Raw genomic sequence first — 20,605 nt, 5'->3', positions numbered from 1 at the left:
ATGGCTGGTGGTTGCAGGGATGCACCGTAGAGTCATCAATCATCCATTGATATGGCCCAGGAAAAAGTTCTCAAGCGTATTTAAAATCTGGGATTATACTCTTTTTTTCTTTCCATTCCCTTCAACTTGCCTCAAATTTGCAGTTATTCTATTCGCTTTTCATCTCGTGGAAAGACCAATTCAGTACTAAGCTATGTCTGGTAAACCTGTTACGCTACACCTGAGAGCCGAGACCAAGCCATTGGAGGCCCGTGCTGCTCTCACGCCGACCACCACCAAGCAGCTGATCCAAGCTGGGTTCACAGTTTACGTGGAGGACTCTCCACAGAGCGCCTTCAAAGCTGAGGAATACGCCAAGGTTGGTGCGAAGATTGTGCCAGCCGGGTCGTGGGTCCGTGCGCCAGCAGACCGTCTCATCATTGGGTTGAAGGAGCTGCCGGAGAAGGACACCTTCCCTCTTATCCACGAACACATCCAGTTTGCGCATTGTTACAAGGACCAGGGGGGATGGCAAGAGGTGCTGAGCCGCTATGCCAGAGGGAACGGTAAGCTATACGACCTGGAGTTCTTGGAGAACGACCAGGGTAGAAGAGTGGCTGCGTTTGGCTTCTACGCCGGCTTCGCCGGTGCTGCTTTGGGAGTCAAGGACTGGGCCTTCAAGAACACCCACGCCGACTCTGAGGAGCTTGGTGGTGTTACCCCATACAGCAGTGAAAGTGCCCTGGTTGAGGACGTCAAGAAGGACTTGAAGAGTGCACTTGCTAAGGGCGCAAAGAAACCAAGAGTTCTTATCATTGGTGCACTGGGACGTTGTGGTTCCGGTGCCGTTGACTTCTTGACCAAAGTTGGCATTCCAGATGAAAACATCATCAAGTGGGATATGAAGGAAACTGCCAAGGGTGGCCCATTCAAGGAGATTGCCGAGGCTGATATCTTTATCAACTGTATCTACCTTTCTAAGCCAATTGCTCCATTCATCGACTACAAGACCCTGAACGCACCAGGAAGAAAGCTCAGAACCGTTGTTGACGTTTCTGCTGACACAACTAACCCACATAACCCAATTCCAATCTACACAATCGCCACAGTCTTTGATAAGCCAACGGTTGTTGTCAAGACCAAGTCCGGTCCTAAACTCTCTGTCATTTCAATCGACCATTTGCCATCTTTGCTTCCAAGAGAGGCATCGGAGTTCTTCTCCAAGGATCTTTTGCCATCTTTGTTGCAATTGCCAAACAGAGACACCGCTAACGTATGGGTCAAGGCCGAGAAGCTGTACAGACATCACGTTAAGCGTTTGAACAGAGATCAGAAACTGTGAAGGTGGAACAGGTCATTGAGTGTATCTTTCCTTCTTTGTATAACACGATCAGCTTTACATAGATGCTATTCCTATACGGTGATGTTTATTTTCTTTTAATGAAATAGTAGTGCTGGTATTGGACTACTCCAATTCAACAGAGATCTTTTCCACTTTCTTCTTACCTTTCTTCTTCTTTTTTCTTCTATCGTTCATCATTATTCTTTTCAACTCCTCAGTGTCTTCATTCTCGCTTTCACTTGCGCTAGCTTCTGCTTCATCCAACTCATCACGTCTTCTCTTCATGGTCTCAGCCTTTTCGACAGTCTCATCGGTAACTTCAAGACAGTTGAGTCTTTCACCAGTGGTGTAGACTGCAACCTGGTCCTTGATAGCCATGTCCCACACCACAATGGATCCATCTGATGAAATAGAAACGAGATATAATTGTCCGTTGGTTTCAAAGAACTTGAAGTCTTTGACTCTCTTGGTGTGTCCATGGAGTTTAAACGCAGGTTCAACGATGTCCTCCTTCCCAATGAGGTCAGTCAACTTGTAAAATTCCAATACACCGCTACCCAATCCAACGACAACGTACTCAGTATTGTCAATTTGACGAACTTCCAGATGCATGAGCGGTGTCTTGAACGAGAGCTCCTTGACTATCTGAGCGTCTGAAGTGTTATAAATAAGCACTTTTGTCAATAAACCGACAAGGAAATAATCACCATTCAGTGACCATCTCACACACTCACCCTTTTGCCAGTCATTTTTGATCTTTAAATTGGCAGCCTTCTTCACAGTCATCAAGTTCCAAAGTCTAATAGTTCTATCATCTCCAACACTCACGGCAATTCTACCACTTGGGTGGATAGCCAAATCGTTTACTCGGCCTTGATGTCCTTTCAACGTCCCAAACAGCTCCCAATCCTTGGTACGCCAAATAATAACCTTACCGTCTTCAGAACCGGAAAGCATCCACTTGCCCGATGTTCCTGTGGCGGTTTCACCTTCTTTATGCCCCTCTGATGAAAACTTCAAACATGTGATCGTGCCTTGGTGTCCCAACAGGGTCCCCAATTCTTTTCTCTTTTGAAGATCGTAGATTCTGATGTGCTCATCGTTGGAGCCAGTAACAAGGTATCTCTTAGCTGCTGCAATTGCCTTGATGGAGAGGGAATGTGCTTGGAAATGGAAGATAGGCTGGAAAACTGGAGTCTTTTCCTTCTCAAGAATCAGAGAAAGACATAACAAGTTGTGTTCGTAGGAACCAACGTATATACGGAACTGTGTAGCTCCAGAGGAAACAGTGCTTTCCTGGATAATCGTTGGCTTTATCACAGGCTCATTCTTCTCTTGAAGTTTCACTTTGTTAGCCATCTTTTCGATTTGTTTCCAACTTGGTTAAACAATTGGTCTGTGCGATGAGATGAGCTATCGAAAATTTTCAACTATGCCAATTATCAAATTTCTGTTTTTGTTAGCTACAGAAACTGGGTTTAAAGTGCAATGAGCAAAAACGAAGCAAAACATATAAGCAAAGAGAATAAAATTCATTAGCAAAAAAGAAAATTAAATCAAAACTACCCAAAATTGAACGAAGATTAGAAAAACGATAGCCGTTGGTATCCCATTAGGACGTCATAAATAGAGAAAGCAAAGTGTGCCACATTTGAGCAGGCAAAGAAAAACACACACATACACACAATGATATAAGGAAAGGTATCCAGGAAAACATAGAAATAACCATGAAGCATAGAAACACAGAATGATTCATGCGTTTATCGCACTTGTCACTGCATGGTATCCCTGTGAAAAGTGCTTGTTTAATGCAACCTTCACACGTTCATTGCCCAACATGATCTTACTTACGCTGTCCCTCATAAAGTCCTGGAACTGTGTTGTTAACCCAGTGGTGTAACCAGTACTGTGGAGAATAAATGTAGACATGATGACAAACAACAACGGCAACCAGAAGAATAGTAACATCTTATCGTTTTGCACGTTCTTACGTTGGTTGAAGAACTTCATGAAAACGTCTTCGCTTTCGTCACTTGAGGTTTCTTGTGCTGATGAACCGTTATCCTCAGTGGCCTCATTGGATATCGTTGCAGGTGCAGTTGTTGTTGAAGAGAACCGTAGTTTTGTCAAACTGAATTGACCACCGATTGGGAAAAGATCATCATAGCGTGGAAGATCATCTGCGTCACCAGCATTTTGGAAAACGTTACGCACTTTGTTCCACAGGGATCCATTTTGACTGGAGCCAGTTCCTGTAACTTCATTAGAAGAACCAGCAGGAAGGTTTTCAACAGAATCACCTTCATTATCGGCAAAGTCGTTTTCACTCTCTTCGTTTGAAGCATCAGCAGAGGATTCATCAGAATCCTCGTCGTAGTCGGACTCGTAGTCATCATCAGTCAACCCATCAGTTGTCATTCTTGAGACATGAGAGCCTCCTTGAATATCGATTTGATCGTCGTCGATGGAGAAAATTGATGACGATATTGAAGTACTCGAAAACTTTCTCGAAATCAAAGAGTTATGATATTTGAACAGATCCAAGACGTTTGCATCGGCAACGTCCTCAGGAGTAAGACCGTTATCCGTCTTAGCATCAATCTTTGCTTTGCAGTTCAACAACATCTCAATCGAAACACGGTTACCAGCCAATGCTGCATAATGTAGTGGAGTATAACCCATAACGTCCTTTGAATCAACTCTTGCGCCTTTTTGTAAAAGACAAGAAACTAATCTGTTATAACTCTTCAAAGAGGACAAGTGTAACAAGGTTTGTCCCTCAGCGGTACACAGGGACCAATTTGGTCTGTTTGGAAGCATATTGATAACTTTCAAAATCAAATCCTCATCACTATCATATTGTAACGAGTATCCAGTCATTGGGGTATCTTGTTGACTAGACGTGCCACTCTCATCACCATTGTTATTACCAGAACCATCAGAACCAATAATCTTACGTGCAATGTTACGGGCATCTTCAAGCTTACCGTTCATCTTCAAACCAACAATTTGAAGAGCCAACTCAATCATTTGACGATCTGTATCATCAACGTATGTAAACACAGTAGAGCCTGTCTTTTGGTTTGTTTGTAAATCCTCAACCGTAACAATGACTTGTCCAGCCTGTGGAGCTGGTGGTAAATAGGTAACCATAGTTGTTGCGCTCCACCACTGTGTTGCCAATGCCTTGTTTGGACCAAATTTGACAACCAAACCATCCTTGAAGTTCTGACCTAGCAAAGTTACTTCGATACCACCACGCAATGGCCCTTGAGCTGGAATAACCTTTTGGATGATTGGTACGTTTTGTTGTTGTTGTTGTTGCTGCTGTTGTTGTAGTTGTTGTTGCAAAGATTGCGTAGACAAGGTATACGGCAGTACAGGTTGAAGCGGTTGAACAGGCTGATGCTGTGCAGACATATCCAACGAAGAGCGTGACGTATGCGTAATACTTTCTCTCTTGATAGCGGTTGAATGAGTTCTTGAAGGGGCAATGCTGAAGCCATCAGATAACTCTGGTGACCACGTTTTCTTTCTTTTAGTCGCCCTGTTGTAGTCCGACGATGCAATTGCTTCGGAGCTATCATCCTCAATTGATGTTGGTGAGATTGGATGTTGAGTTCCAGAACGTGGTAACAAGATAGAACTGCCCTCATTTGCAGAATTTGATGCAGTATTTGACAACTGAGCATTTGAGGACCCATCGTCCCCGGATTTCTTTCTATCCATAATCATTATTGGACTACTCAAATGCTTTGCAACCAAGTTCCCCTTTGAATCCCTCAATAGCAACAAGAGTTTGAACCCTGTCGGCTCGTTATGATGTCTGCAATAGCAAACAATTCTTGACGACAACCCCACCGAACTTGACCCATTTATTGGGGTTGCAGGGAATGATATCACCTCTTTACAATTGAATATAATCGCCCTCTTATGAGTATTGGTCATCCAACTCATGTTATCGCTAACACCAGATTTTCTTCTTGATGCTCTCTTCTGTTCTCTTCTAATACACTTGGTGCAAATGTTACAAGGCTTATCATCGGATGTCAACACATAAGTATCGAGGAACAGCATCTGATCTTTTGCATCTTGATCCAACTCCGAAGATAGACATAGTTTCTGTTTGGCAATTGTATCTGACGGCAAATGAACCAAAAATTGTTGTGGAGGCGGTGAGATTTTCAGCTCCAGCTTGATTTGGGTTTCTACTCTAGAACAAGAGGGGAGATTCTCCAGTGTTAATCTGTAAGGCAACGTTTCCTCGTTCACACCAAGGTAGTGCTTTGGGAATTCGTTGTCGAACTGAGGTGGAACTTCCCTACCAAATTTCAAGCCAGATAGAATGTTTCTCGCAGCTTCATATGGAGATGATATAGAGGAGGAAACAGTCTGTTGTTGTTGTTGTCTGTGTGATTCATTCTGTGTACTCACAGAGTGCTCCGCCATAGATCCGCCTGTTTCATTTGGAAGTGACGTTGGTGTTGTAAAAACCTCGTTGTTCGAAGTGGTTGAACCCGGTGGTGACATATCGATGGAGACTGGCGTTGTGGCTGTTAGATTCGTAGGGCTTGCGGCGGTAATGTCCTTTGAAAACATATGAGCCTGCTCCTTGTTGCCATTGCCATTGCCATTGCCATTGCTAACCGCCGATGACGGTTCAACAAACGGTAGCAGCGTTGTGGCCGTGGCGGCATCGCCCAGATCAAACGAGTTCATGTCGTGTCCCTGAGCATCCACCGCTGAGAAGATGAAGTCTCCACCGCTGCTGGCCATGTCGTCCACCAGGAACTCCTGAAACAGATCGTCATTGTGAACCATGTGCTGATCCGCCGCCTCTCTTTGGTAAACCTCATGCACTTGCTGTCCTTGTTGCTGCCCAGGCTGTTGTTGCCCTTGTTGCTGTTGTTGGTTCTTCACATATGCATCATCGTACAACCGTCTGTCGAGGAACTCATCCAATACATCAACGTTATCACTTGTCGAGGAGCTCGACTCCTGATTCTGCTCCAAGTGCGGTGGGAACTCGTCAAATTGAACTGACATTGCTTAGCGCCTGTTGGGTGTGTAGTCGAGCTGCGTTGTAACAATCACTAATAGAAGAATATATACACCGCTAACGAACGTTCCAATCTAATAAGCTATCGCTGTGTTCTTTGTTTACTTTATCGCTTTTTGTTTTGTTTTGATGTTTTTGTGGCTTCTTTTGACCTTTTCCCTTATTAAGTTTCCTCGTTGATTGGTTCCCTTGTTTTATTTCCCCTTTTCCAGAACTTTGGCCTAGAAACTCACACCAAAACTACAGAGAGGGAGAAAAAATTTTTGCGCTTTCTGTGTACCGCTGAGTTGTTACACAGAGCCACAAGGAAGAAAAAATTAGCGAGCCCGCCTTGGCCTCACGAGTTTTTTAGTGGCGAAGCGGCCAAAAAACCCACAGAAAAGAGGAGACGGCAGACAAGGTGTGCTGCTCCAACCAAATAATATTGGGCACGCTCAGCGCTTGAAGCCTATTCTGAAACCTGCTGTGTGTTTTCCTTTTGGGTTTCCTTTTGGGTTTCCTTTTAGCTTTCGAGTTTACGCGAAGAACTGCACCAAGGAACTCTGAAGGGAAGTGTGTGGGAAATGTTGTAGGCAGAAGCACAGGAACAAAGAGATGGAAGCAAAGGCGAACAAGGAGGAGGGGCAGTGTATTCAGCTAAACACTTTGAAATGCCATCCCTATTGTTTCTACATTGTTTCTACATTGTTAGCGTATATAGCCCGATTGGCCGTAGAAGTTTGGCACCAACACTGTAAACAATCCGTATTCTTTAGACAAGAAAGCCACCTCCTGGTGGACAATTCTGAACGGAAAGAACCGGTTACGGGACGCGGATGGGTTGGCGAGAGCGAAAAATAACACACACACAGGCTAGGGGGTGGTGGTTCTAGCTCGTGACTCGGAAATGATCTAGGGCCCTCAATTGGTGGTGAGAATGGTCTTTGCTATAAACTTGAGACGCCGTAGGGAAATGCTTGTTACTTCATCCTTGATAGAAAAGCGCTGCAATGTTACGATTACATAATCAATTACGTCATGTGGTGCGGGGTGAGGGAAGATGCTTAACGTAGGGTAACACACTTCAGTTACCCTACTCAGACATGAGTTTTTCAACCACTAAAATCGCACACCCGGACATTTCTGTGTTCCTCCCACTTCGTTGAACTTCACTTTTTTTTTGTTTCTTTGTTGTTGTTGTTGTTTCCAACAACTTCGACTTCAGCAGCAATTTCCTAACGAAGCTGATCCAAATGGGTTATCAAAACACTCTTTACGTCTCTGGTGAGTTCAGCTTCCGATTCAGTGCATTTGGTCAATGGTTACTAACACGTTTGATTCTTTAAAAAGGCTTCAGCAGAGATACCAAGGCGAAGGATTTGGCTCCAATCTTTGAAAAGTGAGTATTAATTAGAACTGATCTTGTTGTGAAGACGATGAACGTTGATTCCACCTTCTTGTCTACTTTTGCTTTATCTCTTGTCTTTGCTGTGATGGTATTCTCTTTCTTTCTCTACTGTTGATTTTTCTCTTTCTCTTTACTGTTGATGTTTTCTCTCTTTCTTTCTTCCTTATCTGTGATTAACATACGACTAGTTCACACTTTCAGAACAAATCAATTGATTCACAGGAGGTCAATGCACTTTAGCAAATGGGAGCACACTTCTATTTCTTACCACTTATCTCTTTCCCCTTTTCTTTGCTTAATTCCTATTCCATCATTGTATATATCATTCAAGCATCTCAACATCAACATGCATTTCTCTAAGCACATCACAGGGCAATGAACAGATGATAAAAGACAAGACAAGACAGAAGAATGATTGAATGACCGAGTCGATTCAAGATAGATCAAAAAGGCTACGTCAAAATCACACACATATTCAACAAAAGAACAACATATTGACACTGCTACCGTTTTACCTTTTCAGATTTGGACCAGTGGAAAGAATTGATCTTCCTCCAACAAAATCTATAAGATTCCCTCCTTACGCCTTTGTGGAGTACAAAGAGTACAAAGATGGTGAGGCTGCACTTGCAGAGCTGAACGGGAAGCCTATGAGCGCTGTTACTGAAACCACCGATGCCGATGGTGATGAAATGGACCAAGGATCCGATAGTGCAGCAGACACCTTAAAGATTGAATGGGCCAAATCTGAACCACACCCACCAAGACGCTATGGAGGTCCACGTCGTCGTTATGATGACGATTATAGAAGAGGTGGTTACAGAGATTATCCACCAAGAAGGGACTATGGACGTTATGACGATAGAAGGGACTATGACCGTTATGACGACAGAAGAGGAGGCCCAGGAGATTTCAGGGACGATAGAAGAGGGGAGCCAAGAGATTACAGAGGCTTTGATGACAGAAGAGAAAGCTCAAGGGATTACAGAGATGATTACAGATCAAGAGATGACTACAGATCTAGAGATGATTACAGATCAAGAGATGATTACAGATCAAGAGATGACTACAGATCAAGAGATGACTACAGAAGAGATGAGAGAAGGGATGCTTACAGAAGGGATGCTTACAGAAGGGATGACTACAGAAGAGACGACAGAAGAGACTATTACAGAAGGGACGAGTCCAGAAAGGATAACAGAAGTGATTCATACACCAGAAGAGACGACAGAGGTGACGACAGAGGTGACGAAAGAACCGAAGATCAAGACCCTGGCTCCAGAAGAAATTCTACAGGCGATGTCCATGAAGATGATCGCAACCGTGACAGATCCAGATCCCCAATAAGAGAATGAAACTACTCCTTTTTGTAACCTAGTTTATCACACTCCATATAAACTACTACATAATCAATCTTAAAATGTATGTCTGTCATATTTCATTTGCATATAGTATAAACGTATTGGTTGGCACCAGTGTTGTAGGTTCAATGAATCATAAAAAGCAACATTGGGCGTTGTATAAATCGTCTCGTAAACCAAGAGGATGTACAGATTGACACCTCGAGTGTTTAGTCTTAGACCATGGCCTCTCCAATTATAGAAGAGGCCCTTTACAGTTGATACCATCATGTGCGATGAGATGAAACAAGACAAAACAGACAAATTCACCGGGGAGGTATAATGACAATTCACACAATTCTGCTCAGGTCAATGTGTGTCATTGTAGAACTGTCACCATTTCTTCCATGATGCATGTGAGCTGTCTCTGGGCGTTGGATACTGGTTGGAGTGGCAATGTCATTGACAGTGACAACGACATTATCGTACTTTGGTAGAGAAGGATCTGCGTAGTTCTCCTCAGTGTATAAGGGCAGATCTGTGTCCACTGTACGATAATACCGTTCTTGTTCTCGACGTTGTTGATTACGCTCGGCGTATACTTTAGCTTCAACAGCCTTTTTTCGCCTGTACCTGTAGAATAGGAAGCCTAGAGCAAAGCATAGTAAGAGTGCACCAATAGCCACGCCAATACCTAAGTATTTCGTAGAAGAGGGGGTAGCAGTAGCAGTAGTAGCAGTAGTAGTAGTAGTGGTAGTAGAAGAGTCCGAGTCGTCTCGTTTGCTTAATAGGTGCAAGGCATGTCGGACATCGAATGAGTTTGAGCTGGGGGGATCAGTAGTTTGTAAACGTGTCTTTCGATATCGAATCATAAATCCAATTTCAGTCGATAATCACTTAAACATTGATTGATACTGAAACAGAGAGGAAACAACCCCAATATGACCAATGTATAGATATCTTGCCCCTTTTATACCCAACATGACCCTCCCTATACGGCAGTCCCCCCTGTTCCCACTTCCCGGAGATCACAACTCCTCTGCTGCTAATAAATATTACTCACCGGCCTTGACGCATGTAGAAGTGTTGATCTGCGTTTTGGTGGAAGTTTAGAGATAACATGCGCTTATTATACGGCGTTGCCCAAATTTAGAACCAGTGTTGGAGACCAAAGTTCTGAATGAGTTTTGATACTCGCTGATGATGACATGGGGGAACTCACAACATTTGCTGATAAAGCTTTTCGTGTTGGCCTCTTACCACGTTAATCCCAGGGCTGAAAGTGGGCTTCACTCACTACGTTACGCCGAACTGCTTAGGCCTTGTACACTGTCCAGTGCGTAGTAGACATTGGCAGTCATGCACGCAGATCTATACAATCTTACAGGAGAGAAAAGGCGAGTCTCGGCTCTTTCACTGCTTCTGTAAGATGGAAAGATACGGTGTCGTTGCTTATTGTCAACGTTGTGAATGACTGGAAGGCATCTCGCTCTTGAGGATTTGCGATTGCGAATACGTCATGACATCCACTACGAAAGCCTGTTTTATATGTAAGTATGTATTCGTTTCAATTCATTATGATAAGTCAGCGTATCTGTCATGCTCCCCCCCCCCTTGGTTGCCCTTTCCTTTTGTCCATATCCTATCTCTTTACACTGCACAGTAGTTGTTGAGCTTTTAGATGCTCCTCGTAGATAGAAAGATCCACCTTGGTATAAACAAACTTGACCACTTCTTCGTGCTTCATTGATAGTAAAGTCGAGCCCAAGTTCAACTCCTGATGGTCTCTATCAAACAGCTCTAGGGCCATTGCCCTTAAAGGAGTGATCTCCTTGTTCATTAGCAGTATTTGACAAACGCCTTTGAGCGATTGTTCCACGTTTAAATGCCGTATGTTCTCCACCCTTATGGATTTCTTCTTGAACATGTCATGCGTGATATGGATATCAGTATTATCGCTTTTGGCACGGTATTTCCGTACGTATGAAGGTTCAAACTCATTACTAAGGTGGCGCCATTGTTCCTGGGTCAACTGTGGAACGTATTTGTCGTCAAATTTGTTCAATTGAGGGGTCTCCTTGAGATAGACGTAAATAGAGGAAAGCGATTGAAACAGCCCTTTCCTATTCCTCACTGCAGTCTCAGTGTACTTATCAGTGGACAGCTTGGTATTCAACACTTGGGCAACCATTTGATACTCTTTTTTCAAAAATGAGGAACTTCCCTTACGCTGGTAGATCTTTTTGAATTCTTGTGCCGCAATCAGACTAGCCTCATTGCACCAAATGATGTTACGTTTGGAAGGTTTATCCGGTGAAGTCTTTGAACCGAGCTTGTGAGCTTTCTTGGAAGAAGACAACGGCACAACGGTGCCCTCCTGCTGTTTAACCGGGGTAGAGGCACTAGGCTTTGTCTTGAACTTCTGGAAATCACCGGACGAGTTGATCTTGAAGAACTGCGCATCGGAGCTATTCTTGGAATTCTGAACACTGTAGAGGTATCCACTCGTAGTACGGTTCGTTACAGAACTGCTCTTGTTGAAGTGTAGTGGACCGCCACTTGAACTTTGCCTTGGACCAGTCGGCACCTCAGGGAACTGAGGCCCCGGCATCCGGATATTCTTTGTGACCTGTGATATTGGAGGGAGCGTTATAGCCTTCTTGAGAGACGCTGGAACATCATTCTCCTTGTCCAGCCTAACCAATCTGACGGGCATCCTCGGTTGTGAATCATTCTTGAGCCCTCTGCTTGTCGATTCGTTGGTACTCAACGATCCAAGCGGCCGTCTCTTCACCTGTTGAGATTCTTCTCTGTTCAGCAGCTTGGTGAGGTCCATAGCGAGAGTGTGTGGTTTGCACGTGGACTATTGGTCAATTCTCACGAGCCTGTACGGGCTTTCAGTCTCTCAATGTTGTAGCAGGTTGACAACAACAATAAGAGCAACAACAAATAAAGCACAACACATAAAATTTGAAAACCGCGCAAAATGTAAACAAACCGTTCTTGATCAATCTCCATGACAACCATGGCACGTGACCCAGCAGGTATCAGATAACAGCTAACTATCAACAATAGAAGTGGAATGGGATGTGCTTCTCTTTTATGTTCTTCCTCTCCCATTCTGTGTAGAACCATGGGGGCCATGGTTGGGTGTATGCGTGTATTTCCACGGTAATTGATACTGTAATCATTGGATGAGTTGCCATAGCTTGTTTTTTCAAATAAAAAAAAACAAATGATTTCGCCCAGGATCGAACTGGGGACGTTCTGCGTGTTAAGCAGATGCCATGACCAACTAGACCACGAAACCAATTTGTTAAAAACAAAATATATTCAGGTTAATGGACGAGGGTTCAGAGATGCTCCTGGTGTATTGTTACGGGTCACATCTACCGGTACACGCACACAACAATAGGAACGAATCAAATCTTTCGAGAAGGTCATCGCCAACGGGTTTTTTAGATACTGTTTTGCTCTCTTTTTAGAAGCCGGCCATAGAAGTGATGATAGACGAAAGCAGCGTATTGTTTCTGAAGAATCAAACAGTTCCGAGAGATCTGTACGAAGAGGTCTTCACAGAGTGCGGGTTCCTGACACAGTTTATCCCGCTGCTCGAACACATTCACGCTGAGAGTTCCTTCATAACGTCTTATCTGACGTCAGACGAGTTCATAAAGGAAACAGATGCGTTGATCATCACCTCACAGAGAGCCGTTGAGGCATTGTCAGATGCTATGGAGAAGATATCGCAGGAGCAGAGATCCAGAATCCTCTCGAAAAAGGCGTTTACTGTTGGTCCAGCGACTCAGAAAGTCCTCGAGGCTCTGGGCTTCACAAAGCTGGGAGGAGGCGATAACGCTGGTAACGGTGCGATCCTATCAGAGATCATCCTCAAAGACTTGGAACCACATCAAAAGGTGACGTTCTTCACAGGTGAGACGAGGCGTGATATTATCCCACGTAAATTGCTTTCAAAGGGTTACAACTTGAAAGAAGTTGTTATCTACAGAACAGTTGAAAAACCACAAATCGTGGAAAGGTTTACACAGGCGTTCAACCAGCTCCATCCTAAATGGATAATCTTCTTCAGTCCTCAAGGTACCCAGGATATCGTTGAGTTCCTGAAGGTGTCTCCTCTTCGAGACGCTTTCAAAATTGCATCTATCGGTCCAACAACAGAAACCTACCTCTTAGACAATGGAATCAAACCAAACCTTGTCTCGGAAAAGCCTGAAGCATCTTCTTTGTTAATGGGCATAAAATCATTTAGTGTAGAGTCTATACAATAGAAGAACTCTCAGAACTTATACATCATTTTCAGAGATAACATAGATAGTTTCACTCTCATTCTTGTAGTCCACCTCCATCAGGGCTTCGCTCTTGTTACTGGAGTTGATACCTTCAACCTTAACCCTAGGTAGTGGAAGTCTGCCTACTTTCAAAGGAATCAATGTAATATTCACCTCTGGGAATTCATAGACACCCTTTGAAGATTTGTCCAGTTCAATCACAAACCGTGTCTTACCATTGACCAGCCAGTTGTCTTGGGCATTCGCCAATTCAACAGAGAACTTGTTGAGTGCAAATTGTTCACCGTGGAATTGGACCCGTTTTTTACCATTAGATTCAAGTTTCTTATCATTGGCCTTGACAACAGACGTGACCCGCAACGATGCGGATAAAGTCTGTCCAATGACAACGCAGTTGGTATCATCGTGAAGTTTTATTTCCACATTGTGCACAACTTCAGATACTGGAATCAAAACGTTGATGACAAGCTGGTTCTCCTTGTAGTGGAAATCATTTTCAACTTTAATCTTTGAATTCAAGTTTGTTGAAAAGATTTCAAACACTTTGAGACGATCCTCTGGAGGAATAGCTTTGAAATATCTTTGATGGTAGTCGTTTGGAGTATTGGTACATAGAACCTTGTTGTAAATAAATTCATTATAATCAACGTCCAGAGTTTCAGAACACTTGAGTAACAGTGGAAGATATTGGTCCAAGGAGCATTTCCTCAATTCTTTGAATAGATGGTATTTCCAGAACTGTTTGGCCTCACTCTTTAGTTCTCTGTAATGCACTTTCAACTTTAAATATCTACTGGATTCAGTAGTATTGTCCTCATTTTCACGGATCTGACAAAAGTAATTGACAGGTTGCTCACCAAATGCAACTAAAGGACCAGGACTCAAAGGTGAACTGACACTGTATCGTTCATTGGGCTCCAAATTTGCAGATATGATTCGAAGTGGATGTTCTGGAATAGAAGTACCAATCGAAAACTTACAATAGAGACAATTGATTTTGAATATATCCTGGACAGATACTCCAATGCTCAAGGCAGTTTCGATGAAGTCTTTAGTTTTGAAACCACGCTTTTCTCCTTGAGCTTCATATGAAGCAGATGCATATAGTTCAATAACAGTGTCCTTTGGACTTATGATTGTAGAGTAAGGAATAATAATTTCATACTCTTCAGGTCCCTCTAATCTGGGGATAACAAGGCAGTTTTCTTCCATTTCGAACTCGTCAATGTAGGAACCAGATGATCGTTTGATTTTGCAATTTTCATGAATCTCAAAAGCTTCTGATGATCTGTATACACGAAGACGAATATTATCGATTGTTTCATTTGTCTTGAGAATGACAGACACTGGTCTCGACCCCAGGTCAACCTCAGAAGAGTTTTCAATAGCCAATGAAAACATATCTGTTGTTTCGATGATATAAACTTCAGCTTTCTCAATTTTTTGAAAGATATGCGAGAGTTCACAGAAGCCCATATTCGCTCTGAACAAAGATAATGTAAATGTACCACTTTGGATCACAGATGAAGACAACTTCAAATTGTTTACACCTGTTTCCAATACAATCCTGTCACGGTTGAACCTAACAAAATCACCTTCCATGTTTTCTACATCAAGTTGCAGTGAGGTTAGAGGAATGGCCACAGGGTAGGGATTCGTGATTGTCACCGATAATTCATATGTATCACTTTTCGAAGGTCTAACATATGATGATGCTTCTAAGGGAAAGAAGTCATTCAAGTCCAACGGCCGATGTTTAGTAGATGAAACGATGTAGTTCACTGCTTTGGAAATCAATCCCTTTGCAAATGCAAACTTGTTTTCCTTTGCTAGTTTTAAGACGTTGATAAAACTCTGTAGAAGTTGGTCTTCCCTTGAAGGTTGCCCTTCAACGGAAAACAATTCACACGATTCATCGATTTTCTCAAGGCATCCAATGTATGCTTCCAGAAGCGTTATACTAATGAGCTTCCACCCTTGACCGCCATAGAATTCTGGACATGTTGACAAAACCACGGCAGCCTTCTCGTACTCTTCATTCTGATAATCCAACAGGGCAATGTCAATGGATAGTGTATCAACTGACCGTGGACGATCACACATGTTAAAATACTTGATTGCTGCCTCTGTGAATTTAACAAACTGTTCTTGAAATTCCTTCTTTGATTCAAAAATAGGTTTCAGAGGAAGATAGCTGAGCGTTGTCGAATCATGCGGTCCTGAAAGCGTTATGTCTGTAAGTACTCCATTGATATAATAATCATAAGCTTGTCCGAGTTTCAGCAAAAGTGATCTTTGCAAGAGCAAAGTTTCACCCGATCTTTCTGTAAACGGGGAAGTATCCGTGTCGGGATCATCATTTAGCAAAAGTTTTGAGCACATGTCCAAGCTCATAACTTCTTCGATTATTTTGTACTCCCATTCTTGCACCTGGAATAAGTTTTCGCCATTTTCGAAGTCTTTGGCACAGTCTGCCAAAAACGTTTGTAATCTCCTCAATAGTTCAGCTATATGGATCGATGCCAACGAAAGCGACGGTGATGTGTCAGCCAGCGCTTCAAATGCCTTGAATATTCTAGTAAATATGAACGATTTCAATTCAAACAAAGATACATCAGCACCGTTAGGTTCGAACAAAACATCCTTCTTCATACAGTTTTCAACGGTATTCAAGTATTTGAATTCCCAAGTTTGTGGACCATACACTTCTTCTTGATACTCGTCCAGAGAGGACATTAGAAGGTCATACTGTTCGAGCGCTTCTTCATACAAGTTCATAGCCAAGAATTGAGATGCAATTGCCTCTTTCACAACGACGAACGACTTGAACTCATTCTTCAGATCACTCGATTTGATCTTCTGCAGTGCCGCATTCAACAGTTGTAATCTAGTAGTGAAGATGGCCAATATGCTCTCTTTCAGCTTGTGAGAAATCATCGTTTGAAGCTCGAGCTCATTCGAGTTGACCTTTAGGCGGTAGCATCTCTTATCCGTTTCAGTTTCAAAATCGGTCTTCAGCTTATCGTACAGCTTTGAGGCTGCCTTCGACTCATCACCAACGTACACCACATACCAATCCACCGGTCCGTGTGCCTTTTCAACGCACGACTTCTTCCATTCTTGGATCAACGGACGAACTTTCGACCTGTACGATTCAGTATCCTCCGCGGTAACAAAGATAAGCCTCACGTATGGAATGGACGTGAGATTCAATACCTGTAGTTCAATCGACTCATCTGTGTCCAGCACCAGAGGCCCACTAATGCTGTTGTCAAAGCTCTTAGGCGTCTCCTCGACAAATGAAACAGGTAGCTCTGCAATGGATTTCAACAGGTCATTCGAAGCCGCTCTCCAATGCAGATTTGTAAGATGGGTTGACTCCAACTGTTCTTTGAAAGCACCAGTGTAAACAGTAAATGGGTCGTAGAACCCTACTCGCACTGCTGCTCCTGTCATCGAAATATCACTGGCGGTTTGCCGTTCCTCTTCTTCAGCTTCAGCTTCGTCTTCACCTTTACCTTTATCTAAGGGTCGATGCTAACGCTCTCTGTGCTTGCGTTACTGGTTGCCGCCGTGGTGGCTTTCTGTTTTGTTGTGTTTCCCTTTGAGCTTTCGCTTTCCATGCTGTTTTTCCATCACAGGTTTTTGTAAACAAATCAACACACAAAAGCAAATCAAAACAAATCGAAAACACATCAAAACAAATCGAAAACACAAAGCAGATCAAAATAAACGGTTGAAATCAGCCGCCAGCGAATCGAAGAACACCAACATAGAGGAGGATGGGCTATCAGAACGGTGAAGACTCGACTCCTAACAAGGACGGTCAGAGGTCGCTCGGTGGACGTCGTCGGTTTGAGTCGCCGCTCTCGAGAACAAGGACATGGGATCTTGCGAACCAGTCAGCAGCGTCACCCTTCCGCCGGTTGATATCTCCCTCGCATAGTAAAGTTAGACGGTCGTCATCGAGCTCTGTGTCTTTGGAGAAGAGCCATGTGGCTGGCGCAAAAGCATCAGATGATATCGTGGGGTGGATTCATTCGATGACGAGCAAGGTGAAGACCGCTTTGCAAACAGAGCAAGAGGAGGAGAAGCAGTTCTACAAGCAATTGCAAATGGATAAGCAGAAGTTTGAATTGCATGATGAAGTTCACACAGAGGCTTTTGATAGGCTGAAGGAGTTTTTGGACCAGAAGGAGAAGGAGAAAGAGGAAGAGGAAGAAGAGGAGGATGAGGAGAAGGCTGAGGATAAGAATTACGGCGAGGAGGTTCATGAAATTGATGATGATGGAGAAAGTGACGTGGAGTATGAGGTTGAAGATGAAATAATCGAATCACATGAATCAGATCAACTTCCAGATGATTCAGAAGAAGAAATGCCAGACTATAGCAGACTAAATTCCCACAGCTTTGACCAGGACTTGTCTCAATACGTTGAACACATTAAAGATTCAGATATCGAGTACGATTCAGACGGCAATATGATTTTACCTCAGGATGCACAGTTTCTTGATGTCTCCACGGATGAATCTGGCGAGAAAGACGAATTAGAACAGGAGGCCCTCTACGATCCGGCTAGTTTTGTTGATGATTCCAAAGAATACCATATTACACCTCAGTACAAATCAGCATACTCCCAAAACCAGTCAGATCCAGAAGATGGGGAAATGTATGTTAATTCTCAGGAGGAATTCTACTCGGAGAAATTTGATTTGGAGGATGAACATTTGGAGGATGAACATTTGGAGGATGAACATTTGGAGTATGAATCTGGGGATTATGAAGATAAAGAAGACATTGACTTGGATGAAATTGTCGTTGAAGCCAAGGAAGCCGAGGAATTAGCTAATGAATTCATGAGTTCCGCTGATGAGCTAGACACTGTGCGAAATGGAGAGCTATCTGGACTTGATGTGATTGCTTCAGCTGCTTTGGGCCAAGTCTTCAAGCAGTCAGATGACCAACAGATAGTGACATCAAATAATGATGATGGACTTGATGATGTTGACATTGAAATGGTTGAAGGTGAGGACAATGACTCTAGTGATATCCACGAACACGTCACCGATAATCAAAAAATCCATGATGATATTCAAGAGCTTGATCAGGATCTTCAACAAGTTGATAACTTTGCTATTGGAGAACCCAATAGCCATGAAACTTCTGATCACGACGAGGATCACCAAGAAGCATTGGGAAAGAACGAAGATTACATTGAAAATCAAAATGTGAAGGAGAATTACGAGGAAGAACAGTACTATGATTCTGATGATGAACCATTTGTTGATCCAGCTACAAGTATTTTCGGTCGGATAACCCAAGCAGAGCTGGATATCGATGGGGAAAGCGATTCAAAATTGGACTCCAGAAGCGACGCTTCAACCGAAATCCTGCCTGAGGGCACAAGGCAGTATATCTCAACAGAAGAAACCGTTAACTCCCCAAGAAGATTTGACACTGGAAGCGATGAAAACGGCGACGAGAATGATAACAAAAACGGCAACGAGAATGACAACGAAAACGGCGACGACGAGGATGACGAACAAGACAAACAAAGTGACCAAAGAGAGGAGGACGAATCGTACTCCGAATCATTCGTATCATTCTCCGTTAATCCTTCAGACTCTCAAAACCATAATTCATTCTCTTTAGCTGATGCCTCTGACCTATTCCTCAAATCAGTGACGCCAGAGCCTCAAGTGATACCGCCCAAGTTGAAACATGTAATTGAGGCGAGTGTCCAATCAACAGACAACGATGACAAGGATAACGGTGAAACACCGAATGATTCACAGACTCTCGACTCTGTTGATGGAGAACAGGACTTCTCCACAAGCGAACTGAAGGATGATGATCCTATGGAGGATACTCCAATGCTGTCACCATCTGAGCTGGAGAATCAAGAGGAGAGTAAGACTGGACTAATATCAGCATTGAGAAAATTCACGGACCAGATGTTCAATGCCCAAGATGCAGTGGATAGTGACTTCAATTCCAGTATGGAGGACACGCAGACACCATGTGTTGTTCCGAATAGTAGTGAAATCGAAATTGGCACCGAGAAGGGGGTGGGTGTAACGTCTAGATTCTTAAATGCGGTTGAAGAATTCACAGAGGCATCAGTTGGAGAACCTTCTGTACAGGCCGAAGAAGACGGTCAAATGGTTGAGAGCCAGTTGGAGGAGGTCGCTTCCGTCTCACTAAAGTCGGTTGCAGACACGATAGTCGCGGCTGAGCAGTTTACCAATGGGTTGCTCGGGGAAACTACGGCTGAACCCGTTCAAATTGACGAGGAACTTCAAAAAAGCGCACGCCATGATCTCCTGAACGAGAGAGGTCATGATACTGCTATGGGTGAAACTGGCGAGAAACCTATTAACCAGTTTGAAGAATCTATGCATAAAACTACAGAGCCAATTGTTCAAGCAGCAGAGCAGTTTTCAGAGGCTTTGCTTGAGGATCCACCGGCCAAAACAATCGATACGATCGAGACCATGGAACATGACGCCAGTGAAAAAGTCCACGAAGTAGCTGAAGAAATGTTTGATACAGCACTTGGTGAATCTGGCGATAAGCTTATGGAAAATGTCAAGGAGTTTGTTGAACAGAAGGTTGAACCCGTTGCTGACGCCGTTGTGGAGTTTACTGATGCCGTTACAGGAGAACCAAGTAAACACGCTATAGAGACAGCAGAACAGATGGAACATGATATCGTTGATTCAATTGATGAGACTGCGGAAGGCTTTGAGACGGCTATTAGCAACATGGGATCCAACTTAACGAGACAGGCCGAAGACTTTATTGAGGACAAACTTGAACCTGCTGTTCACAATATAGCTGATGCCGCTGAGCAGTTTACCGACACCCTTTTGAACGAATCGTCAAGTGAACTATCAAATGAAGTTGCTGGAAAGTTTGGTTCTTCTGAAATTACCAGGAAAGCAGAAAAATTTATTGAAAACAAAGTCAAACCGGTTGTTGAGAATTTCGTAAATGCCATTGAACAGTTTACCGAAACTATGACTGATGAGCCACCAAAGGAGGTTGTTGAGACCATTGAATCTTCAGATATTGCTAAGAAAACCGACGCATTTATCGAAAACAGTGTTGTTCCATTGGCCAAAGATATCGAGAACGCTGCTGAACAGTTCACGAATACCATGACTGATGAGCCACCAAAGGAGGTTG

The 20,605-nt window shown here is 43.3% G+C and overlaps 9 protein-coding genes and 1 non-coding gene across 10 annotated transcripts in view; 4 read left to right on the top strand and 6 right to left on the bottom strand.

The window, feature by feature from the left end:
- Positions 1 to 193: 193 nt before the first annotated feature.
- LYS1 (saccharopine dehydrogenase (NAD+, L-lysine-forming)) lies at positions 194 to 1,321 on the top strand (the record flags this gene model as incomplete). The annotated part of the gene is made up of 1 exon (XM_020212900.1): positions 194 to 1,321. One exon carries the CDS (start codon positions 194 to 196, stop codon positions 1,319 to 1,321), a length of 1,128 nt encoding a protein of 375 aa, XP_020069186.1.
- A 123-nt stretch (positions 1,322 to 1,444) lies between these two features.
- MAK11 (Mak11p) lies at positions 1,445 to 2,680 on the bottom strand (the record flags this gene model as incomplete). The annotated part of the gene is made up of 1 exon (XM_020216576.1): positions 1,445 to 2,680. The coding sequence occupies one exon, from the start codon at positions 2,678 to 2,680 to the stop codon at positions 1,445 to 1,447; it is 1,236 nt and encodes a 411-aa protein (XP_020069185.1).
- Positions 2,681 to 2,838: 158 nt separating this feature from the next.
- CYBJADRAFT_186015 (uncharacterized protein) lies at positions 2,839 to 6,730 on the bottom strand. The gene has a single exon (XM_020217197.1). It carries the CDS (start codon positions 6,365 to 6,367, stop codon positions 3,074 to 3,076), a length of 3,294 nt encoding a protein of 1,097 aa, XP_020069184.1. The 5' UTR covers positions 6,368 to 6,730; the 3' UTR covers positions 2,839 to 3,073.
- Positions 6,731 to 7,416: 686 nt separating this feature from the next.
- Positions 7,417 to 9,243, top strand: CYBJADRAFT_23165 (uncharacterized protein). Its single transcript, XM_020217590.1, has 3 exons — positions 7,417 to 7,643; positions 7,710 to 7,758; positions 8,291 to 9,243. Exons 1-3 carry the CDS (start codon positions 7,613 to 7,615, stop codon positions 9,120 to 9,122), a joined length of 912 nt encoding a protein of 303 aa, XP_020069183.1. The 5' UTR covers positions 7,417 to 7,612; the 3' UTR covers positions 9,123 to 9,243.
- Positions 9,244 to 9,457: 214 nt separating this feature from the next.
- On the bottom strand, positions 9,458 to 9,979 carry CYBJADRAFT_163723 (uncharacterized protein; the record flags this gene model as incomplete). The annotated part of the gene is made up of 1 exon (XM_020213793.1): positions 9,458 to 9,979. One exon carries the CDS (start codon positions 9,977 to 9,979, stop codon positions 9,458 to 9,460), a length of 522 nt encoding a protein of 173 aa, XP_020069182.1.
- Positions 9,980 to 10,749: 770 nt separating this feature from the next.
- On the bottom strand, positions 10,750 to 11,943 carry CYBJADRAFT_163722 (uncharacterized protein; the record flags this gene model as incomplete). Its single annotated transcript, XM_020213792.1, has 1 exon — positions 10,750 to 11,943. The coding sequence occupies one exon, from the start codon at positions 11,941 to 11,943 to the stop codon at positions 10,750 to 10,752; it is 1,194 nt and encodes a 397-aa protein (XP_020069181.1).
- Positions 11,944 to 12,343: 400 nt separating this feature from the next.
- CYBJADRAFT_t128 lies at positions 12,344 to 12,417 on the bottom strand. Its single transcript has one exon. It is a non-coding gene; the product is annotated as a tRNA-Val (tRNA).
- A 172-nt stretch (positions 12,418 to 12,589) lies between these two features.
- On the top strand, positions 12,590 to 13,451 carry HEM4 (uroporphyrinogen-III synthase HEM4). The gene has a single exon (XM_020215520.1). It carries the CDS (start codon positions 12,611 to 12,613, stop codon positions 13,394 to 13,396), a length of 786 nt encoding a protein of 261 aa, XP_020069180.1. The 5' UTR covers positions 12,590 to 12,610; the 3' UTR covers positions 13,397 to 13,451.
- TRS130 (transport protein particle complex II subunit TRS130) lies at positions 12,962 to 17,021 on the bottom strand. Its single transcript, XM_020215519.1, has one exon. It carries the CDS (start codon positions 16,871 to 16,873, stop codon positions 13,412 to 13,414), a length of 3,462 nt encoding a protein of 1,153 aa, XP_020069179.1. The 5' UTR covers positions 16,874 to 17,021; the 3' UTR covers positions 12,962 to 13,411.
- Positions 17,022 to 17,104: 83 nt separating this feature from the next.
- CYBJADRAFT_22986 (uncharacterized protein) overlaps positions 17,105 to 20,605 on the top strand; it is a 4,313-nt gene continuing 812 nt past the window's right edge. The window contains exon 1 of the mRNA XM_020217589.1: positions 17,105 to 20,601. Coding sequence (XP_020069178.1) covers positions 17,200 to 20,601 — 3,402 coding nt within the window. The 5' untranslated portion in view covers positions 17,105 to 17,199. The remainder of the gene's footprint in view (positions 20,602 to 20,605) is intronic.

The sequence above is a fragment of the Cyberlindnera jadinii genome (assembly GCF_001661405.1).
Source record: "Cyberlindnera jadinii NRRL Y-1542 unplaced genomic scaffold CYBJAscaffold_12, whole genome shotgun sequence".
Lineage (NCBI taxonomy): Eukaryota > Fungi > Ascomycota > Saccharomycetes > Phaffomycetales > Wickerhamomycetaceae > Williopsis > Williopsis jadinii.
Note: the sequence above shows the minus strand (reverse complement) of the source record. Positions and strands in the feature narration are given on the sequence as shown.